Consider the following 14,370-nt stretch of genomic DNA (forward strand, 5'->3'; position numbering starts at 1 on the left):
TGGAACTTCGCACCCTGGCCTCTCTCCCCAGAGCCACGGAGCCATGGATGAGAGTTTGCTACACTTTTCGAGGGAAGGGGACCCCCCCCCCAAGGAGGCTCCAGCCACCCCAAAGGAGAGGAAGCTGAGCCCAGATCTTTCCTTGGGGGTGGGGTGGGGTGGGGTGTTCCCAGTAAGGATGGCAGAGAGGGGGTATGAGTTACCGAGGACTCCTCGGCCCAGAGCTAGAGAAGTGGGGGCTGGGGGACGTGAGCACCCCTACAGCTCCTCACAGGCTGGGAAGCAACCAGAATGCCAGCCGTCTAGCCTGGGCACATGGTCTCAGGAACAAGGGCAGACAGAGACAGGCATTCAGGAAGGTCTCAGAGGCCCTCAAGGGGAGGCAACGAATTGGCAGAGGGGAGGGGACGGTCCTACGCTGAAAATTCAGGTGTTTCCAAAGTTAGTGACACCTCCTAGGTCTCAGGAGAAATGTGCTTGGGACACTCGCCCTGCAGCTGGAGCCCCCCACCCCACCATGTCCCTGCCTTTCGTGTGGGTGGAGACGGATTTCACAAGGGACCCCAATAGGTCGTCTTTCCGTGCCTCTGCCTCTGGCATCTATCGTAAGCTTCTTCCTTCCCACCTCTCCCTTCCAACTCCACCTGGGAAGTCCTCCTTTCCGTCTACCCTCCATCCCTCTGGCTGCGGTCGCCTAAGCCTCTCCCTCTTCCGTGCCAGCCGGTCCCATCACCCCTCCCACACTCTAGGTGGGACAGGCGGGACGAGGCGTTTGGGGGAGGCGGGGACGTTCGGAGACCGCCCTAGGTCAACCAGAATACAGAGGCCGAGGGCGCGCCGGAACTACAGCTCCCGGCATGCCCCGAGGCCGGAAGCCCCGCCCGCCCACCTCGCGGTGCATTGTGGAGCAAGAGTCAAGACTAGGTGGGGGCGCCCAGACTCGGGCAGACGGGACCGCGGCGCTGGTTCCGCGCTCGAGGCGGCGGCGGCTCGAGCGGTTCGAAGATGCAGGCGGTACGGACGGCCCCGATCGTGGGGCAGCAGCTGCGGAGGTTGGGGGTCGGAAGGTGTGTGTTCGACAGAAGGGACGGAGCGGGGGTGGCCTTGGACCTGGGGACCGAGCCGGGACTGAAACCCCCGCTCCCCCACAGCTCGTGGCCCCGTGCGCTCCTGGGGCAGACCCCGCTCGGCCTGGCCCGGCGACCCTATGCCAGTGGGGCGACTCAGGTGAGTGACGGCGGCCTGGGGCGCGGCGTGTGGGAGTGAGGGTCCGCCTCGGCGTCCCCGTCCCCGCCGCCGGCAGGGGTCTCCCTCTCCACCCTGGTCACCTGCCGCCGAAAGTAGGGGAAAGGTCAGGCCAGGGTGCCCTGGTGATGGAATTGGGGGAAAGGTCGCCTCACCCGCCCGACGCCGCCACCCAGCTGTCCCCCTGGACTCTTCTTGGCATCTCGGAAGCCCCTTCCCGGCCTCGCTAACTAAACGTCTCCCCAGGCGGTTCTGGAGAAGTCAGATCCCCTTTCCCCTGAGGCTTCGACCCAGGAGAAGCAGGCCAAGGCGGTAGGTGGCCCCCAGGCGGGGAGTTGCTAAGCCAGGGGCTCACCCACCGCGGACAGCTCCCTGAAACCCCCTTCTCCCTGCGCAGGAATCGAAGTCCTTTGCAGCCGGGATGTTCCGGGGCCAGCTCACCACCGACCAGGTGTTCCCTTACCCCTCTGGTAAGGGGTAGTCACAGCTGGGTGGGGCAAGGCAGCTTCCCTTGACCGCCTGGGCGGCCTGACCAGCCTGTCCTTCCCCACCCCCACAGTGCTCAACGAGGAGCAGACACAGTTTCTCAAAGAGCTGGTGGGGCCTGTGTCCCGTTTCTTTGAGGTGAGGAGTGACTGGGGCGGGGGAATTGATAGCTTGGTTCCTGATGGGGTGGCAGAGGTGCTCAGCAGTTTAAAAGGAGCTTGGTGGCGTCTGGTGACTCAGTCAATTGGGCCTCCAGCTCTTGGTCTCAGCACTGGTCGTGATGTCTCAGTTCGTGGGTCCTGGCCCTGCCTCAGGCTCTGAGCTACCGGGTAGACCCTGCTTGGGATTCTCTTTCCCGGTCTCTGTCCCTCCCCCCACTTGCTCTCTCTCAACATAAATAAACTTAAGAAAAATTTGGAAAAGAAAAAAAAAGGAGCTTGGATGCATCCTGTGCCCGCCCTCCCCAGGAGGTCAACGATCCTGCCAAGAACGACATGATGGAGAAGGTGGAGGAGACCACTATGCAGGGTCTCAAGGAGCTGGGGGCCTTTGGTCTGCAAGTGCCCAGCGAACTGGGCGGCGTGGGCCTCTGTAACACCCAGGTGAGGGGGATCCCCTCGGTCACTCCCAGCATCCCAGTCTACCCCAGCTTTGCCGTGATTAAGTTCCTTGCTCACCTGTCCCAAGGCTCAGGTCCACCAAATACCTGCCCGTGTTGACCCTCCCAGGATGCACATACCTGTCCCAAACAAATCACCAAACTGGACACAGTCCCTTAGGGCTGTGGACTTCTCCCAGGCTCACAAGTCCTAATGGCAGAGACTGACAATAGGTTAGGAAGCCTCTCTCCCAAGAGCTGGGGAGACACCCGTGTCCCTCTCTATCACGGTGACATTTTGGCTCTCTAGTCACAGTGTGGGCTGCCCAGGTCAGGCCCTGCCTGTGGCCCACACTTCCCTGCTACGGCCCCATGCAGCCAGTAATAGCCCCGGATGCCTGCTTTTCCCCGCAGTACGCCCGCTTAGTGGAGATCGTGGGCACTCATGACCTTGGCGTGGGCATCACCCTGGGGGCTCATCAGAGCATCGGATTCAAAGGCATCCTGCTCTTTGGCACAAAGGCTCAGAAAGAAAAGTACCTCCCCAAACTGGCATCTGGTGAGGCAGCCCCGAGAGACCCAGGGACTGGGGGCATCCTAGGCCAGTGGTACTAAGGTCACCACACAGCTGGGTGGGTCAGTTGGGCAAGATTCTGGGAAGGGATCGGTGTGCTGGTCGGGAAATGTGAAGAAGGTGAACGGGATGCCAGAGATGTTAAGGAGTTGCCTGTGTGTGTGTGTGTGTGTGTGTGTGTGTGTGTGTGTGTGTGTGTGTGTTGGGGAGGGAAAGGTGCAGTGAGGGGCCTCTGATGCCCATCAGGACCCCGTTTAAAGGCACTGTCTACTTCCAGGGGAGACCATAGCTGCTTTCTGTCTAACCGAGCCCTCCAGTGGGTCGGATGCAGCCTCCATCCGAAGTTCGGCTGTGCCCAGCCCCTGTGGAAAATATTACACCCTCAATGGAAGCAAGATTTGGATCAGGCAATCTTCCCGTTTCTTTCCTCCTGTCCACCTCCACCCAACTCCCGGCCCCCACTGTTCCGTCCTGTCCTCCGCACCCTGACTGGCCCTCCTTTGTCCACAGTAACGGGGGCCTGGCAGATATCTTCACGGTCTTTGCCAAGACACCAGTTACAGATGCAGCCACGGGGGCCGTGAAAGAGAAGATCACAGCTTTTGTGGTGGAAAGGAGCTTTGGAGGTGTTACCCAGTGAGTGGGTTTGGGGAGGAAGGAAAAGGTCAGGCCAGGTTTGGGGGCAGCACAGAGCAGACGGCATCACAGGTCACCCCGGGGACGTGTGCAAAACCCAAAGAGCTAGATGGCATGTTCTCTTTGGGACCAATCTGCACAGAACCAACATAAAGGTCCGGCTCCCGCAACCAGCGAGCCCAGCATCCGGTGGGCTACGTAGCCAGGCATCCTTCCCCTCCGGGCAGGCAGGGACAGTTGCCCGCACCCTCCCACGCCCTTTCCTGGCCGATGTGATTCCTCCTTGGTTGGCAACAAATGCCCCCCCTACCCCCATCCCCGCGACCTGTTGAGCACACCTCTGCCTCTCCACCCCACCCTGTCACAGCGGGCCCCCGGAGAAGAAGATGGGCATCAAGGCCTCGAACACGGCAGAGGTGTACTTTGATGGAGTACGGGTGCCGGCAGAAAACGTGCTGGGCGAGGTAGGGGGTGGCTTCAAGGTCGCCATGCACATTCTCAACAACGGAAGGTTCGGCATGGCCGCGGCCCTTGCAGGCACCATGAAGGGCATCATCGCTAAGGCGGTGAGTACCATGCCTGGACAGAAGTCACACGGTCCCCCTTCCCATGTGGCCCTGTCCCCTTGAGGGTATCCCGTCCCCCCAGAAACCCCTCCCATGCCGGCAGCTCCCAGGCCTGATGGCTCAGGTCTGTGTCCAGCCCAGCCCCTCTGCCGGCGGGGGGGGGGGGGGGGGGGGGGCTGGGGAGCGGGGGCACTGGGTTAACCACAGTGGGGCCCGTGTGCCTTCTTCCAGGTGGATCATGCTACGAATCGTACCCAGTTTGGGGATAAAATTCACAACTTTGGGCTGATCCAGGAGAAGCTGGCCCGGATGGCTATACTGCACTACGTGACTGAGGTGAGAGTCTTCCCGCGCCGCGCGCCCCGGGGCCTTCTTCCCCGTCGTCGGCCGGACCACGACCCCCAGCAGCACCTGGGGCAGTGGGTCTCCAGCTTCACACCAATGCCCTAGGGGATGCGGGGAGGCGTAGTCAGCTCAGTCGCTGCACGAGGGGGAGAGCCGTGCCGTTCGGAGATGCTTCCGGAAGTAGCTGAAGTTTATTCCGCCTGCACCCCCGCCCCTACCTCTTCACCCCCTTCAAAGAAGTCAGATGCCCAGAAGCCCCCAATGAACTGACTCGGGGGACCCAGTGTTTCACCGTGCCTGATGGGTGGAGCTAGAAGGTGAAGGCCAGGGCCACGAGGAGCTAGGGCAGACGCAGGTGGTCGGGTCGAGTCTGACGCGCTGCTTTTCCTTTCCGTGTCCCCACCCCGCAACCTCAGTCCATGGCTTACATGGTGAGTGCCAACATGGACCAGGGATCCACGGACTTCCAGATAGAAGCCGCCATCAGTAAGATCTTTGGCTCGGTGAGGTCCCAGGCCCACAGGGCGGGAGAACCCAGCGTGGGAGCTTGGCTCCGAGACCAGTCTTACAGGGCTCTCTGTTCCCAGGAGGCAGCCTGGAAGGTGACCGACGAGTGCATCCAGATCATGGGCGGCATGGGCTTCATGACGGTACAGGCTGGCTCCGTGCCCCGGTTGGCCACGGCTGGGACGGGGGGAGGGGCAGGTGGGTGCACCTCGGCAGGGGCGTACGTTCTGCCTTCCTGTGGCAGGAGCCTGGGGTGGAGCGCGTTCTCCGAGATCTTCGCATCTTCCGGATCTTCGAAGGGACGAACGACATTCTCCGACTGTTTGTGGCTCTGCAGGGCTGTATGGTAAGAGGGAACGGGGTGGGGGTGGAGGGGTGGGAGTGGGGAGAAGAGCACGTCCTGAGCACTAGGCCCTCTCCCCACACAGGACAAAGGAAAGGAACTCTCTGGACTCGGCAATGCCCTGAAGAATCCTTTTGGGAACGCCGGCCTTCTCTTAGGCGAGGCGGGCAAGCAGCTGAGGAGGTCAGCTCAGAGCCGGGGTGGGGCTGGTAGGGGCACGGGGCGGCCACTAACCCGTCACTCTCCCCGTCCTCTCAGGCGGGCAGGGCTAGGCAGTGGCCTGAGTCTCAGCGGCGTCATCCACCAGGAGCTGAGCCGCAGCGGGGAGCTGGTGAGTAGTCGGGCGGGCCTGAAGGAGGCGGCGGAGGGCCTGTGCGGCTGGGCTCCCTCCCCCAGCCCCTCTCCTCTCCGGGCAGGTGGTGCAGGCCTTGGAGCAGTTCGCCGCCGTGGTGGAGGCCAAGCTGATAAAACACAAGAAGGGGATTGTCAGTGAGTGAGATCTACCCCGCCCCCCCCCACACTCCCCCCGCTCCCTCTCCCTCCGGCTGACACCTCCCCCCCCGCCGTCCCACGTACCCGACAGATGAACAGTTTGTGCTGCAGCGTCTGGCAGACAGTGCCATTGACCTCTACACCATGGTGGTAGTGCTGTCCAGGTGAGGGGGTGGCGTGGGAGGCCTGAGCCGCAGGGGTCCCGGGTCGGGGCTCCCGGCCCAGCTGTGTGGTCTCTTCTTGCCGTGCACCAGGGCCTCGAGATCCCTGAGCGAGGGCCACCCTACAGCCCAGCACGAGAAGATGCTCTGCGACAGCTGGTGTATCGAGGTGAGGCTCGGGGTTACCGAGGGCGCGCGGGGGGGCCGGAGGCGCAGGCCTGGACCTCTCCTGCCCTCTCCCCAGGCGGCCGCGCGGGTCCGGGAGACCATGACCGCTCTGCAGTCTGACCCGCAGCAACAGGAGCTCTTCCGGAACTTCAAAAGCATCTCCACGGCCTTGGTGGAGCGAGGCGGTGTGGTCACCAGCAACCCCCTCGGCTTCTGAGGACTCCCCGCCACCTGCCCGCCGGCCCCCCCTGTGCCTTCTCCCAAGCCAAAGCCCAGCCCCCTCGTTCTGCCTTAAGGAGGGCCTGGCCCCCGGGCGGCGGCTGCTCTCGGAGGCCCACTGCCTGCCTCACAAGTAAAGGTTCTCACCAGCCGTGCCTCGCTGCTGCCTCAGTTCTCTCCCTCACTGCCTGCCTCCCTCCCAAAGAAAGGAGCCAGAGGCGTGCGCAGTTGGCCTCTATTGCTTTATTTGGTGTCTTATACAGGTGACTAAATAAATAGAGTAACAAAAGCAGCTACACGGGCCCCCGAGACCGAACACCCCACCTTCGTTTGCTGTCTAGGGTGCCCAGCCCTTCCTCCTCCCAGGGTACCGCTGACCACCGCTACCCTGCACAGGACAGAGTTGGACGGACAGAGGAGGAGGTCACATTTCAGGGTTGGGAAGGGCCCAGGAGATAGAGGTTCTTCGTATAAAAAGAGAAACGTCTACTAAAAAAATAGTCCGAAAAATGTACGAAAGTCTACTTCAACCCCCCCCCCCAAAAGGCGTACAAAAACAGTAAAGCTAAAAATAACCCAAGGTCCCTTGCGCACCCCCGGAGGGAAAGGGGAGGAACCAGGCACTGCTGGTGAGAGTCCTAGGGGCGGCCGCCTCCCAGCAGCCCACAGGCCGGGCTGAGCTGGGCCAGAGGAGTGCCAGGCACGTGACGGACGAGACCCCCGGCACAGGACAGAAGCACCAAGCGCTGACTGGACAGGCCCGCCACGTGCTCTACATGACATCCACAAAGAACTCACTGGGGTTGCCCATGGCCATGTGGAAGCTCTGGCGGCTGGCGGTCAGCTCCGGGGGCACAGAGCCCAGGTCTCTGACCGGAGGGGCCCCCGGGGGCTGCACTGCTGGAGGCACGGGGGGCGGGGGCGGGGGCACCATGACCACCATCATGGGATTGTAGGGGAGGGCCATGCCAGGGGGTGGTCCGTAGGGATGCAGCCCGGGGTGGGCTCGGAGATTGGGCGCGCCCCCCGAAGAGCCTCTGGAAGGGGGTGGGCCCCCATCACCAGCCCCACCAGGGTCCCCGCCCCGCCGAAGGCTGCCCCCCCGGGTGGAGGGCTCGGACTCACTGCCGCTGCCGGACTTGGACTCGGGGGCCCGTTCCTCAGGCCTCCCCGTACGCCCCGCCCCCCCATCGCTCCGTGTTGACCCACTGCTCCGGCTCCCTGTGGCGTGGAGGAGAGGAGGCGAACTGAGCCCTAGCCCAGCGGCCCCGGGTCACCCCCCGCTCCGCCCCTGCACCAGCCTCTCCTGCCTGCATCCTCTCCCCCCCCCCCCCCCCACCGCTGGTGTCTAGCCGCGACTTACCCTCGCTGTGCTGGCTGCTGGCACTGCCCCCGCCGTAGGTGTAGGATGAGAGCTCATGGTAGGGTGGCGGCTGGGGGCTGTATGGGTGCGGGGCCGGGTACTGGTAGGAGAAGGTGGGCAGGAGGGGCCACGGGGTCGCCCCAGGCAGCGGGGCCAAGGTGTCCTGGTCCGAAGCCCCGCTGGAACCGTCATCGTTCAGGGACAGGTTGACCAGGTCTGGAGAGCGAGAGGGAGACCGGGAGTCACTGCTTCCAGTGGCCAGGACGCAAAGATGGTGAACGGAGGGAAACCGGGCACTGCTTCCCCAGAACCATCCACGACGGGGGGCGGAGATGAGGGCCTCTGACAGGAAACACCCACCCCTCTGCCGCGGTCAGGGCAGAGCTCACCCAGGGCCCCGAGTCCCACGCTCTCCTGAGACTCAGGAGACTCCGCTCCCCCCCAGCACACAGCCCTGCGCGTGGCGCACAGCTTGACAGGACGCAAGTGGATGTTGGCCAGGGCGGGGCCTGACTCAGGACACACACTGCTCAAGTGACCACGGGCACCCTGGCGGACTGTGGGCCGGAGACAGGAAGGGGCGGGGATGGGGGCGGGGGCACTTACAGCTCTCACAGCCGCCACTGAGGTCCCCGAACACATAATAGCACTGCTCAGAGAAGGTGATTTTGTTCACCGTGTGTCGGATGAGGCCAGCCTTGAGCAGCCCGCTGGCGTATTTGCGGGCCTCCCGGCGCTCAGGAAAGCCTTCCACGTGATGGTAAAGCCAGTCAACTACGTCCGAGCCTGGGGGCGCACGGAGCAGAAAAAGTGCTCAGGTTTTCCTCCCCGACTGCTGCCTCACCCCTGCCTGGGCCCTTCCCAGCCTGGGCCTCCTGCCCCGCCCCCCCCCGCCCCCTCCCCAGCACCACCTGCCCAGAGACCAGAGCTACCCAGGAAGGCGTTAGGGATGGTGATCTTGAGCCACATGCGGTCCCGAACTTCCAGTCCAGATTCGGGAGCTGCCATGGCCTTGGTCACAGACGCCATGTCTGTGTGGATGGAAAGACCCCGCCCCTCACAACCTGTCAGAGAAAGGAGGCGGCAGGGTAGGGCCCCAGCACCACGGAGAGGCCTCCCAGGGAGGGGAAAGAGGCGGGGCTGGGGGCTCACCGTCAGGCAGAGAGGACCCCGATGTCATGGTGCTCATGGACGAGGAGCCCGGATAGGCTGGGAAGGTGCCCGTCAGTGCGGCGGAGTGGGACACCCAGGCAGCGGGGTCAATGGGCTGGATGGGCTCGTCTGGGACAGAGGAGGCCCCCGAGACGGATGCTTCCCCGGCCCTCCCCGACTCAGACTCCCACCCCGCCTCCCTCCCGACCCTCCCCCACCGCCTCCCGCCACGTGGAGGCCCAACCCCGACCCCTGCTCTCTTGCCCAGGCAGCCACAGGCCCTCCCTGGCGCCACTCACTCCGAGGAAGGGTGAAGTAGGCCTGGGGAGAGGGATCCCAGCACTTGGCCACCGTCAGCACGATGGGGCTGTGGGAGGGGAGAAGCGGTCAGGCGGGGGTGGCTGGCAAGGGCTCGGGAGTGTGCAGGCCTGGAACTAACGGGCTGAGGGACAGGACGGAGAAGACACCAGAGACAGAGGGACCCACCAACACAGACCAGTCTAGAAATGTCGCTGAGTGTAAGTCCGGGAACCAGAGAGCTAACCGATGCGGTTCACGAACCCGCACACATGCGTGCGCACGCACACGAGGTGGGGGGACCGAATGGAGCAGTGACAGCAAGGCAGGAGAACAATGCCCTCCGGGGAGACTGAGGACGGGGCGTCGGAGGCGCCGGCCACCTTCTAGGTCACGATCTGAGCCGGGCTCACACAGGCACCCCCAAGCCACGGTTACTTGTCACGTCACACGGTCCCACCTCGTGCTCTCGGGACACGCGTGATGTCACGCCCCCGCTAACCGAGACGCCGCCACCACTAGGAGAGCAGACCCAGGCCGGGCCAGCGGCTCACCCCGGCTTGTGCACGATGTCCCGCAGCACCCGCACCGCGTCGTCATTGCTCATGTTCTCGAAGTTCACGTCGTTCACCTGGAAGCCAGGCCAGCGGGTCAGAGGCCGCCGGGGCCCCCAACCCTACCCCCCGCCCCGGGGCCCAGGACCAGCGCACCTGCAGCAACATGTCGCCCGGCTCGATGCGCCCGTCGGCCGCCACGGCGCCCCCCTTCATGATGGAGCCGATGTAGATGCCGCCGTCGCCCCGCTCGTTGCTCTGGCCCACGATGGAGATGCCCAGGAAGTTATACTTCTCTGCGGAGGGGGCACGGGTGACCGGAGGCAGCCCGCCGCGCACCCCCTGGGCCCCCGCAGACCCGGCCCCCGCCCGGGCTCCCCCATACCCATGTTGAGCGTGACCGTGATGATGTTGAGGGACATGGTGGAGTCGGTGACGCTGCTGAACGACGAGGCCTGTCGGGGAAACGGGGAAGGAGCCGCACTGCCTCCGACGACCCAGGGACGGGCCCTGGGGTGCTCGCTTCCTGTGCCCTCGTACCCCCTGAACCAAGGCCCCCGACTTCTCCAAGGGCCAGCTGTCCCGTGAGAGCCCCCTCACCCTCTCCAGGCGGGGCGGCCGCTGCTTCCTCCGCCGCCGGTGGCGCTTCAGGAGGCGGGAGGCACTGCTCTGCTCCGTGGAGCTGCTGAACCTGTCAGGAGGCGGAGGCGGTCACGGGGTGGGGGGGTGGGGGAAAGGGGAGGAAGGGAGGATGGGCAGAGGAGGGACAGGAGGAGGAGGAGGAGGAGGAGGAGGAGGACAGGAGGATGGGCGGTGCCCTACCTGCTCATGGTGTCGTCGTCATCAGAGTCGCCCAGGCTGGTGCTCTCCAGCTCGCTGGTCATGAGCGTCGAGGAGCTCTCGTACCCGGCCAGGTGGCGCTCCAGCCTCGAGGGGCCGCCAGGCCTGTGGCCCCCCGCTGAGCATGAACAGGAACCTCAGGAAGCTGTCCCCCCTCCTCACTCCCACCACCGCCCTCCCCGGGCTCCCGGAGGACCCGGCCTCGGGCCCGCCCCCCCTCACCGCCATGCTCACTGCTGTCTCTCCTGCGAGGCCGTTCCCGCCGCAGAGACACCACCGACTCCGTTTCTGTCTCGGGCTCCAGGTTTTCCCGGCTGCTGGACACGTTAGGGCTGGACGGGCAGAGACGGTTCGCAGCCCGCATCAGTGGGCTGGGGCTCCACATCCTCGACTCCCTCCCCTGGACTCAAGGATCCCCAATCTCACTGGAAGGATGGAGGTCTGGAGTCACCAATGCCACTGGTCCTCTCCGGCGGCAAAGGGGGTAACGGTGGCGGCGGTGGCGCCAGCTCGGTCCGAGGCTCATGGGCTGGGGGAGCCACCTCGGGTTGGGGGTTATCCGATGACACCAGCTGAAACGTACAAAGACAGAAACTGGCTCGACCAGGAAGTGAGGCGTCCCAGGACGGGGAGAGGGGCAGGGGGTGGGTCTGAGCGAGGACGGGACTTGGGATGAGCACAGAGAGAGCAGGAGCTGGCAGTACAGGCCCCAGAGAAGGCTGATGGGCCGCGGCTGGCTCTCCAAGCCGCCGAGGAAGCAAAGAGCCAAGGCCTCCAACGAGTGGGCCGGGGGCACTGAGGCTCAGAGCGCCTGGCGGCGTGAGAGGGATGGCCGCTCACCCAGGACACCACCCTTCCGTTGAAGCAGGGGAGGCGGGCGCTGTCATCTGAAATCTCCTCCTTCACCACCCTGCCGAGAGAGGGCACAAAGGCCGGTGAGACTGGCCTCACCACACCCCCAACACACCCCCAATTCAAACCTCCTGACCTGCATCCATGGAGCTCGGGGGCGCCCCGACTTTCTCCAGCCCTGACCCAGTCCTCTTCCCTGACACTGAAACCCTTCGCTTGCACACCTACGGGGTCTCCCCATTCGCTCCCTTTCCTTCCTTCTCTCCCCAACTCATCCTCTGGACTCAATGCTGCTCCAAAGATTTCCTGGGGTCCGCTTCCAACTTCTCACTCGGATCTCAAAGACCGTCCTGTCCCCTTGGGTGACCCTACAGGTAGGTCTGTCTCACCTTGGGAGCCTTGCCGGCACCTCCCCCAACCCCCACCCCACTCCTCACACCCTGTCCCCAAAACCTTCGGCCCCGAAGCCTCTAGTCTCACGTTTTCCTTGCTTTTCTCGCTCTCTCTCCCTCCCAGAGAGCTCTCCAAATGGGCTACTTTTCCCCACGTGAAAACACCCGCTAGACCAAAAATGGTACCTCCTCACTAGGCGGGGCCCTCCCAGGGACAGACAAACCCCAGCCATGACCCGCCCCCCCCCCCCCCGTGCTTCCCACAGGTCTCTGCACCAAGCAACCTGTCTTGCCTGACAGACCCCAAAGCCCAGCGTCAGGATGGACACGACTCGCTCCTTCTTCTCACCCACCACGTGATATCACGGCCGCCTGTTCTGTTCGGCACCCTGTCCTGGCCACACAGCGACAGACCGGACACTTGTTAAGCATCAACAAACGTTGGTCGAATAAATACACGAACTACGAGAATCTCTGCCCTCAACGGGTTCTCTCTCTCACACGCACACATTCTCACCTCCAAATTCGAACAGCCTGTCTCATTAACCCTCTGGCTTAACATGGTTCTAGAAGCCTGGATATGTGACATCTTAGTCCCATTTGTTACCAATGGGACAACTCAGCCCAATCACTGTCAATCAATCTCGATACAACACAGGATGTTTCGTAACGTAATTCAGTCTCTGCATAACCTAGTCTGGCAAATCACTCCGTCTTATGTCACACCATAATCTCACTTATGGACAGGTCAGACCCGACATTATTAACGACGGTACCAACTTACTGAAAAGCTGCTGTGTGCCACGCACCTATGTGAGATTTTCTATACTAACTATGTCAACATACTGCTAACAAACAGTAGAACCTTGATTTAAATCCCAGCCAAGTCCCAGGGGGCGCCTGGGTGGCTCGGTTGGTTGAGCATCCAACTTCGCCTCAGGTCATGATCTCACGGTTCCTGGGTTCGAGCTCCACATCGGGCTCACTGCTGTCAGTGCAGAGCCTGCTTCAGATCCTCTGCTCCCCCCATCTCTTTCCCCCTCCCCCTCTTTCTCTTTCCGTCTCTCTCTCTCAAAATCAACCAATCAATCAGTCAACCCCAGGTAACTCCCAAGATAATACCGCCTTCCCAACATCCAACAGTCTTTCTCGGTAGAAGCCAGTCTGTTCAGCTATCCATAGAAGCCAGACTGCCCCAGTCTAAACCAGCCTGCCTTCAAGAGCTGAAGGTGGAGGGCTCCGTCTCAAGAGCTATAAACCCAAAAGGGCTCACTGTGTATTAAAAATCCTAGTCGAGTCCAGAATGACCCAAATTACTCCAGAATAGCCCAATATATTTTAGAAACAGCCGAGAACGTCCTCACATGCAGCTGTCTGTACCAATATAGAGCGGATTATCCCTATACAGTTGTCCGTACTGGCATAGACCCCCCCAAAGCCCTGCTTGTCTGCCCCTGAACTGAGGCTCAATAAAAACCAAACCCCAGCAAAAACTAACATCAACCAATACAACCCAGTAGAGACCAGGGTGGCCCAAGTTTTTCCCAGGCAGTCTCATCTACCCCTTGGCAGCCTAGAACATCCCAATACAGCATTCTTTGCATTAGTACATACCAGAACGTCCCCAAACAATCCTGTCTGCTCTAATGCAGTCCAGGATGTCCCAAATTGCCCCAACACAAATCAATCTATACCCGAAGATTCCACGACATCCCTCATAGCCTGTGTGCTACAGGACTGCTCGGAATACAGGACGGGTGAATTCAGCACCTCCCCAAATAAAGCACTGTGTCCCACTCTATTCCAGGATAGCCTAATCTCCCCTAATCTGGTTTAGCACAGCCCAGTCTGTCGTCCTACAGCGCCGAGCGCCCCAATCTGTCCAAGCATAACCTTGCCCGTCCTGGGATAGGCAATCTAACCCCAGCATAACACAATCTGCTCCACTAGAACCCAGAAAACCCAGTACGGCCCAGAGCAGACCTGTGCCCCTCGATATTGCCCAATCCACGCCAGCACGGCCCCCCATCGGCTGCAATCTAGGCCTCGCGCTCACCCGAAATCCTGATCCATTGACTTGAAAAAGTACTTAGCGCCCGCGGGCCGCTGCAGGACGCTCTTGAAATCGCCCAGGGTGATGCGCTCCGCGGGGACGGGAATCTTCACCAGGTACGGGGTCTCTTCTTCATCCAGGTGGTAAATCACCTTCGTCTCCCCGACACCACCGCCCCCCGCGCCGCTGCCCGCCATGGTCTCGCCCGCGCGCTCCCGGGCTCCGCCGCCCACCCAAAGGGGCGAAGCGCCCCCGCCGCGCCTGCGCACACCCGCCACCCGACGCGCGAGGCGACCAGGACCGGCCCGGCGCCGAAGAGGGGCAGCGGGGCGGAGGGCGGGGGGCAGCGGGGTGGCGGCCGAGGGAAGGGGGGACGGGCCGTAGGGCTCGACCCGAGGCCGTAGACGCCGCCGCCGCCTCCTCCTCCTCCGCCGCCGCGCGCCACCGCCGCCGACGTCGCGGGCGCCCTTCAGCACCCCGCCCACCTCTCCCCATGTCACGTGGTCCGCGTCGGCCCGCCCTCCGCC

General features: G+C 62.8%; 2 protein-coding genes across 4 annotated transcripts; one reads left to right on the forward strand and one right to left on the reverse strand.

The window, feature by feature from the left end:
• The first annotated feature begins 897 nt into the window (after positions 1-897).
• ACADVL (acyl-CoA dehydrogenase very long chain) lies at positions 898-6,495 on the forward strand. 2 transcript variants are annotated; one of them, XM_086685794.1, is made up of 20 exons: positions 899-1,067; positions 1,152-1,227; positions 1,492-1,557; positions 1,643-1,715; positions 1,805-1,869; positions 2,199-2,333; positions 2,744-2,888; positions 3,181-3,310; positions 3,414-3,539; positions 3,907-4,105; positions 4,337-4,441; positions 4,867-4,953; positions 5,038-5,100; positions 5,202-5,303; positions 5,386-5,483; positions 5,559-5,631; positions 5,717-5,789; positions 5,884-5,956; positions 6,047-6,122; positions 6,198-6,495. In XM_086685794.1, exons 1-20 carry the CDS (start codon positions 1,006-1,008, stop codon positions 6,336-6,338), a joined length of 1,968 nt encoding a protein of 655 aa, XP_086541920.1. In that variant the 5' UTR covers positions 899-1,005; the 3' UTR covers positions 6,339-6,495. The 2 variants fall into 2 exon arrangements, 1 of the variants encoding a protein (XP_086541920.1); XR_015243809.1 differs by lacking the exon at positions 5,884-5,956 and having other exon boundaries at positions 898-1,067; positions 6,198-6,337.
• A 70-nt stretch (positions 6,496-6,565) lies between these two features.
• On the reverse strand, positions 6,566-14,280 carry DVL2 (dishevelled segment polarity protein 2). 2 transcript variants are annotated; one of them, XM_086685792.1, is made up of 15 exons: positions 13,847-14,280; positions 11,387-11,456; positions 10,973-11,118; positions 10,769-10,878; positions 10,529-10,664; positions 10,307-10,397; positions 10,092-10,161; positions 9,863-10,002; positions 9,707-9,783; positions 9,155-9,222; positions 8,856-8,984; positions 8,636-8,767; positions 8,310-8,489; positions 7,704-7,919; positions 6,566-7,561 (listed from the first exon to the last, which is right to left on the reverse strand). In XM_086685792.1, exons 1-15 carry the CDS (start codon positions 14,038-14,040, stop codon positions 7,113-7,115), a joined length of 2,208 nt encoding a protein of 735 aa, XP_086541918.1. In that variant the 5' UTR covers positions 14,041-14,280; the 3' UTR covers positions 6,566-7,112. The 2 variants fall into 2 exon arrangements, with proteins under 2 accessions (XP_086541918.1, XP_086541919.1); XM_086685793.1 differs by having other exon boundaries at positions 10,781-10,878; positions 13,847-14,279.
• Between the last annotated feature and the right edge of the window lie 90 nt (positions 14,281-14,370).

Source organism: Puma concolor, chromosome E1, assembly GCF_028749965.1.
Source record: "Puma concolor isolate L17-30 chromosome E1, mPumCon1.1.hap2, whole genome shotgun sequence".
NCBI lineage: Eukaryota > Metazoa > Chordata > Mammalia > Carnivora > Felidae > Puma > Puma concolor.

Bases quoted from the DNA above. Each gene is read 5' to 3' on its own strand.
- ACADVL (XM_086685794.1), top strand. From the start codon at position 1,006: ATGCAGGCGGTACGGACGGCCCCGATCGTGGGGCAGCAGCTGCGGAGG. The intron at 1,870-2,198 runs GTGAGGAGTGAC...CGCCCTCCCCAG, and splicing joins CTGTGTCCCGTTTCTTTGAG to GAGGTCAACGATCCTGCCAA. The intron at 4,106-4,336 runs GTGAGTACCATG...GCCTTCTTCCAG, and splicing joins AGGGCATCATCGCTAAGGCG to GTGGATCATGCTACGAATCG.
- DVL2 (XM_086685792.1), bottom strand. From the start codon at position 14,040: ATGGCGGGCAGCGGCGCGGGGGGCGGTGGTGTCGGGGAGACGAAGGTG. The intron at 10,398-10,528 runs GTAGGGCACCGC...GCCTCCTGACAG, and splicing joins GACGACGACACCATGAGCAG to GTTCAGCAGCTCCACGGAGC. The intron at 9,223-9,706 runs GTGAGCCGCTGG...CCCCTCCCACAG, and splicing joins GACATCGTGCACAAGCCGGG to CCCCATCGTGCTGACGGTGG.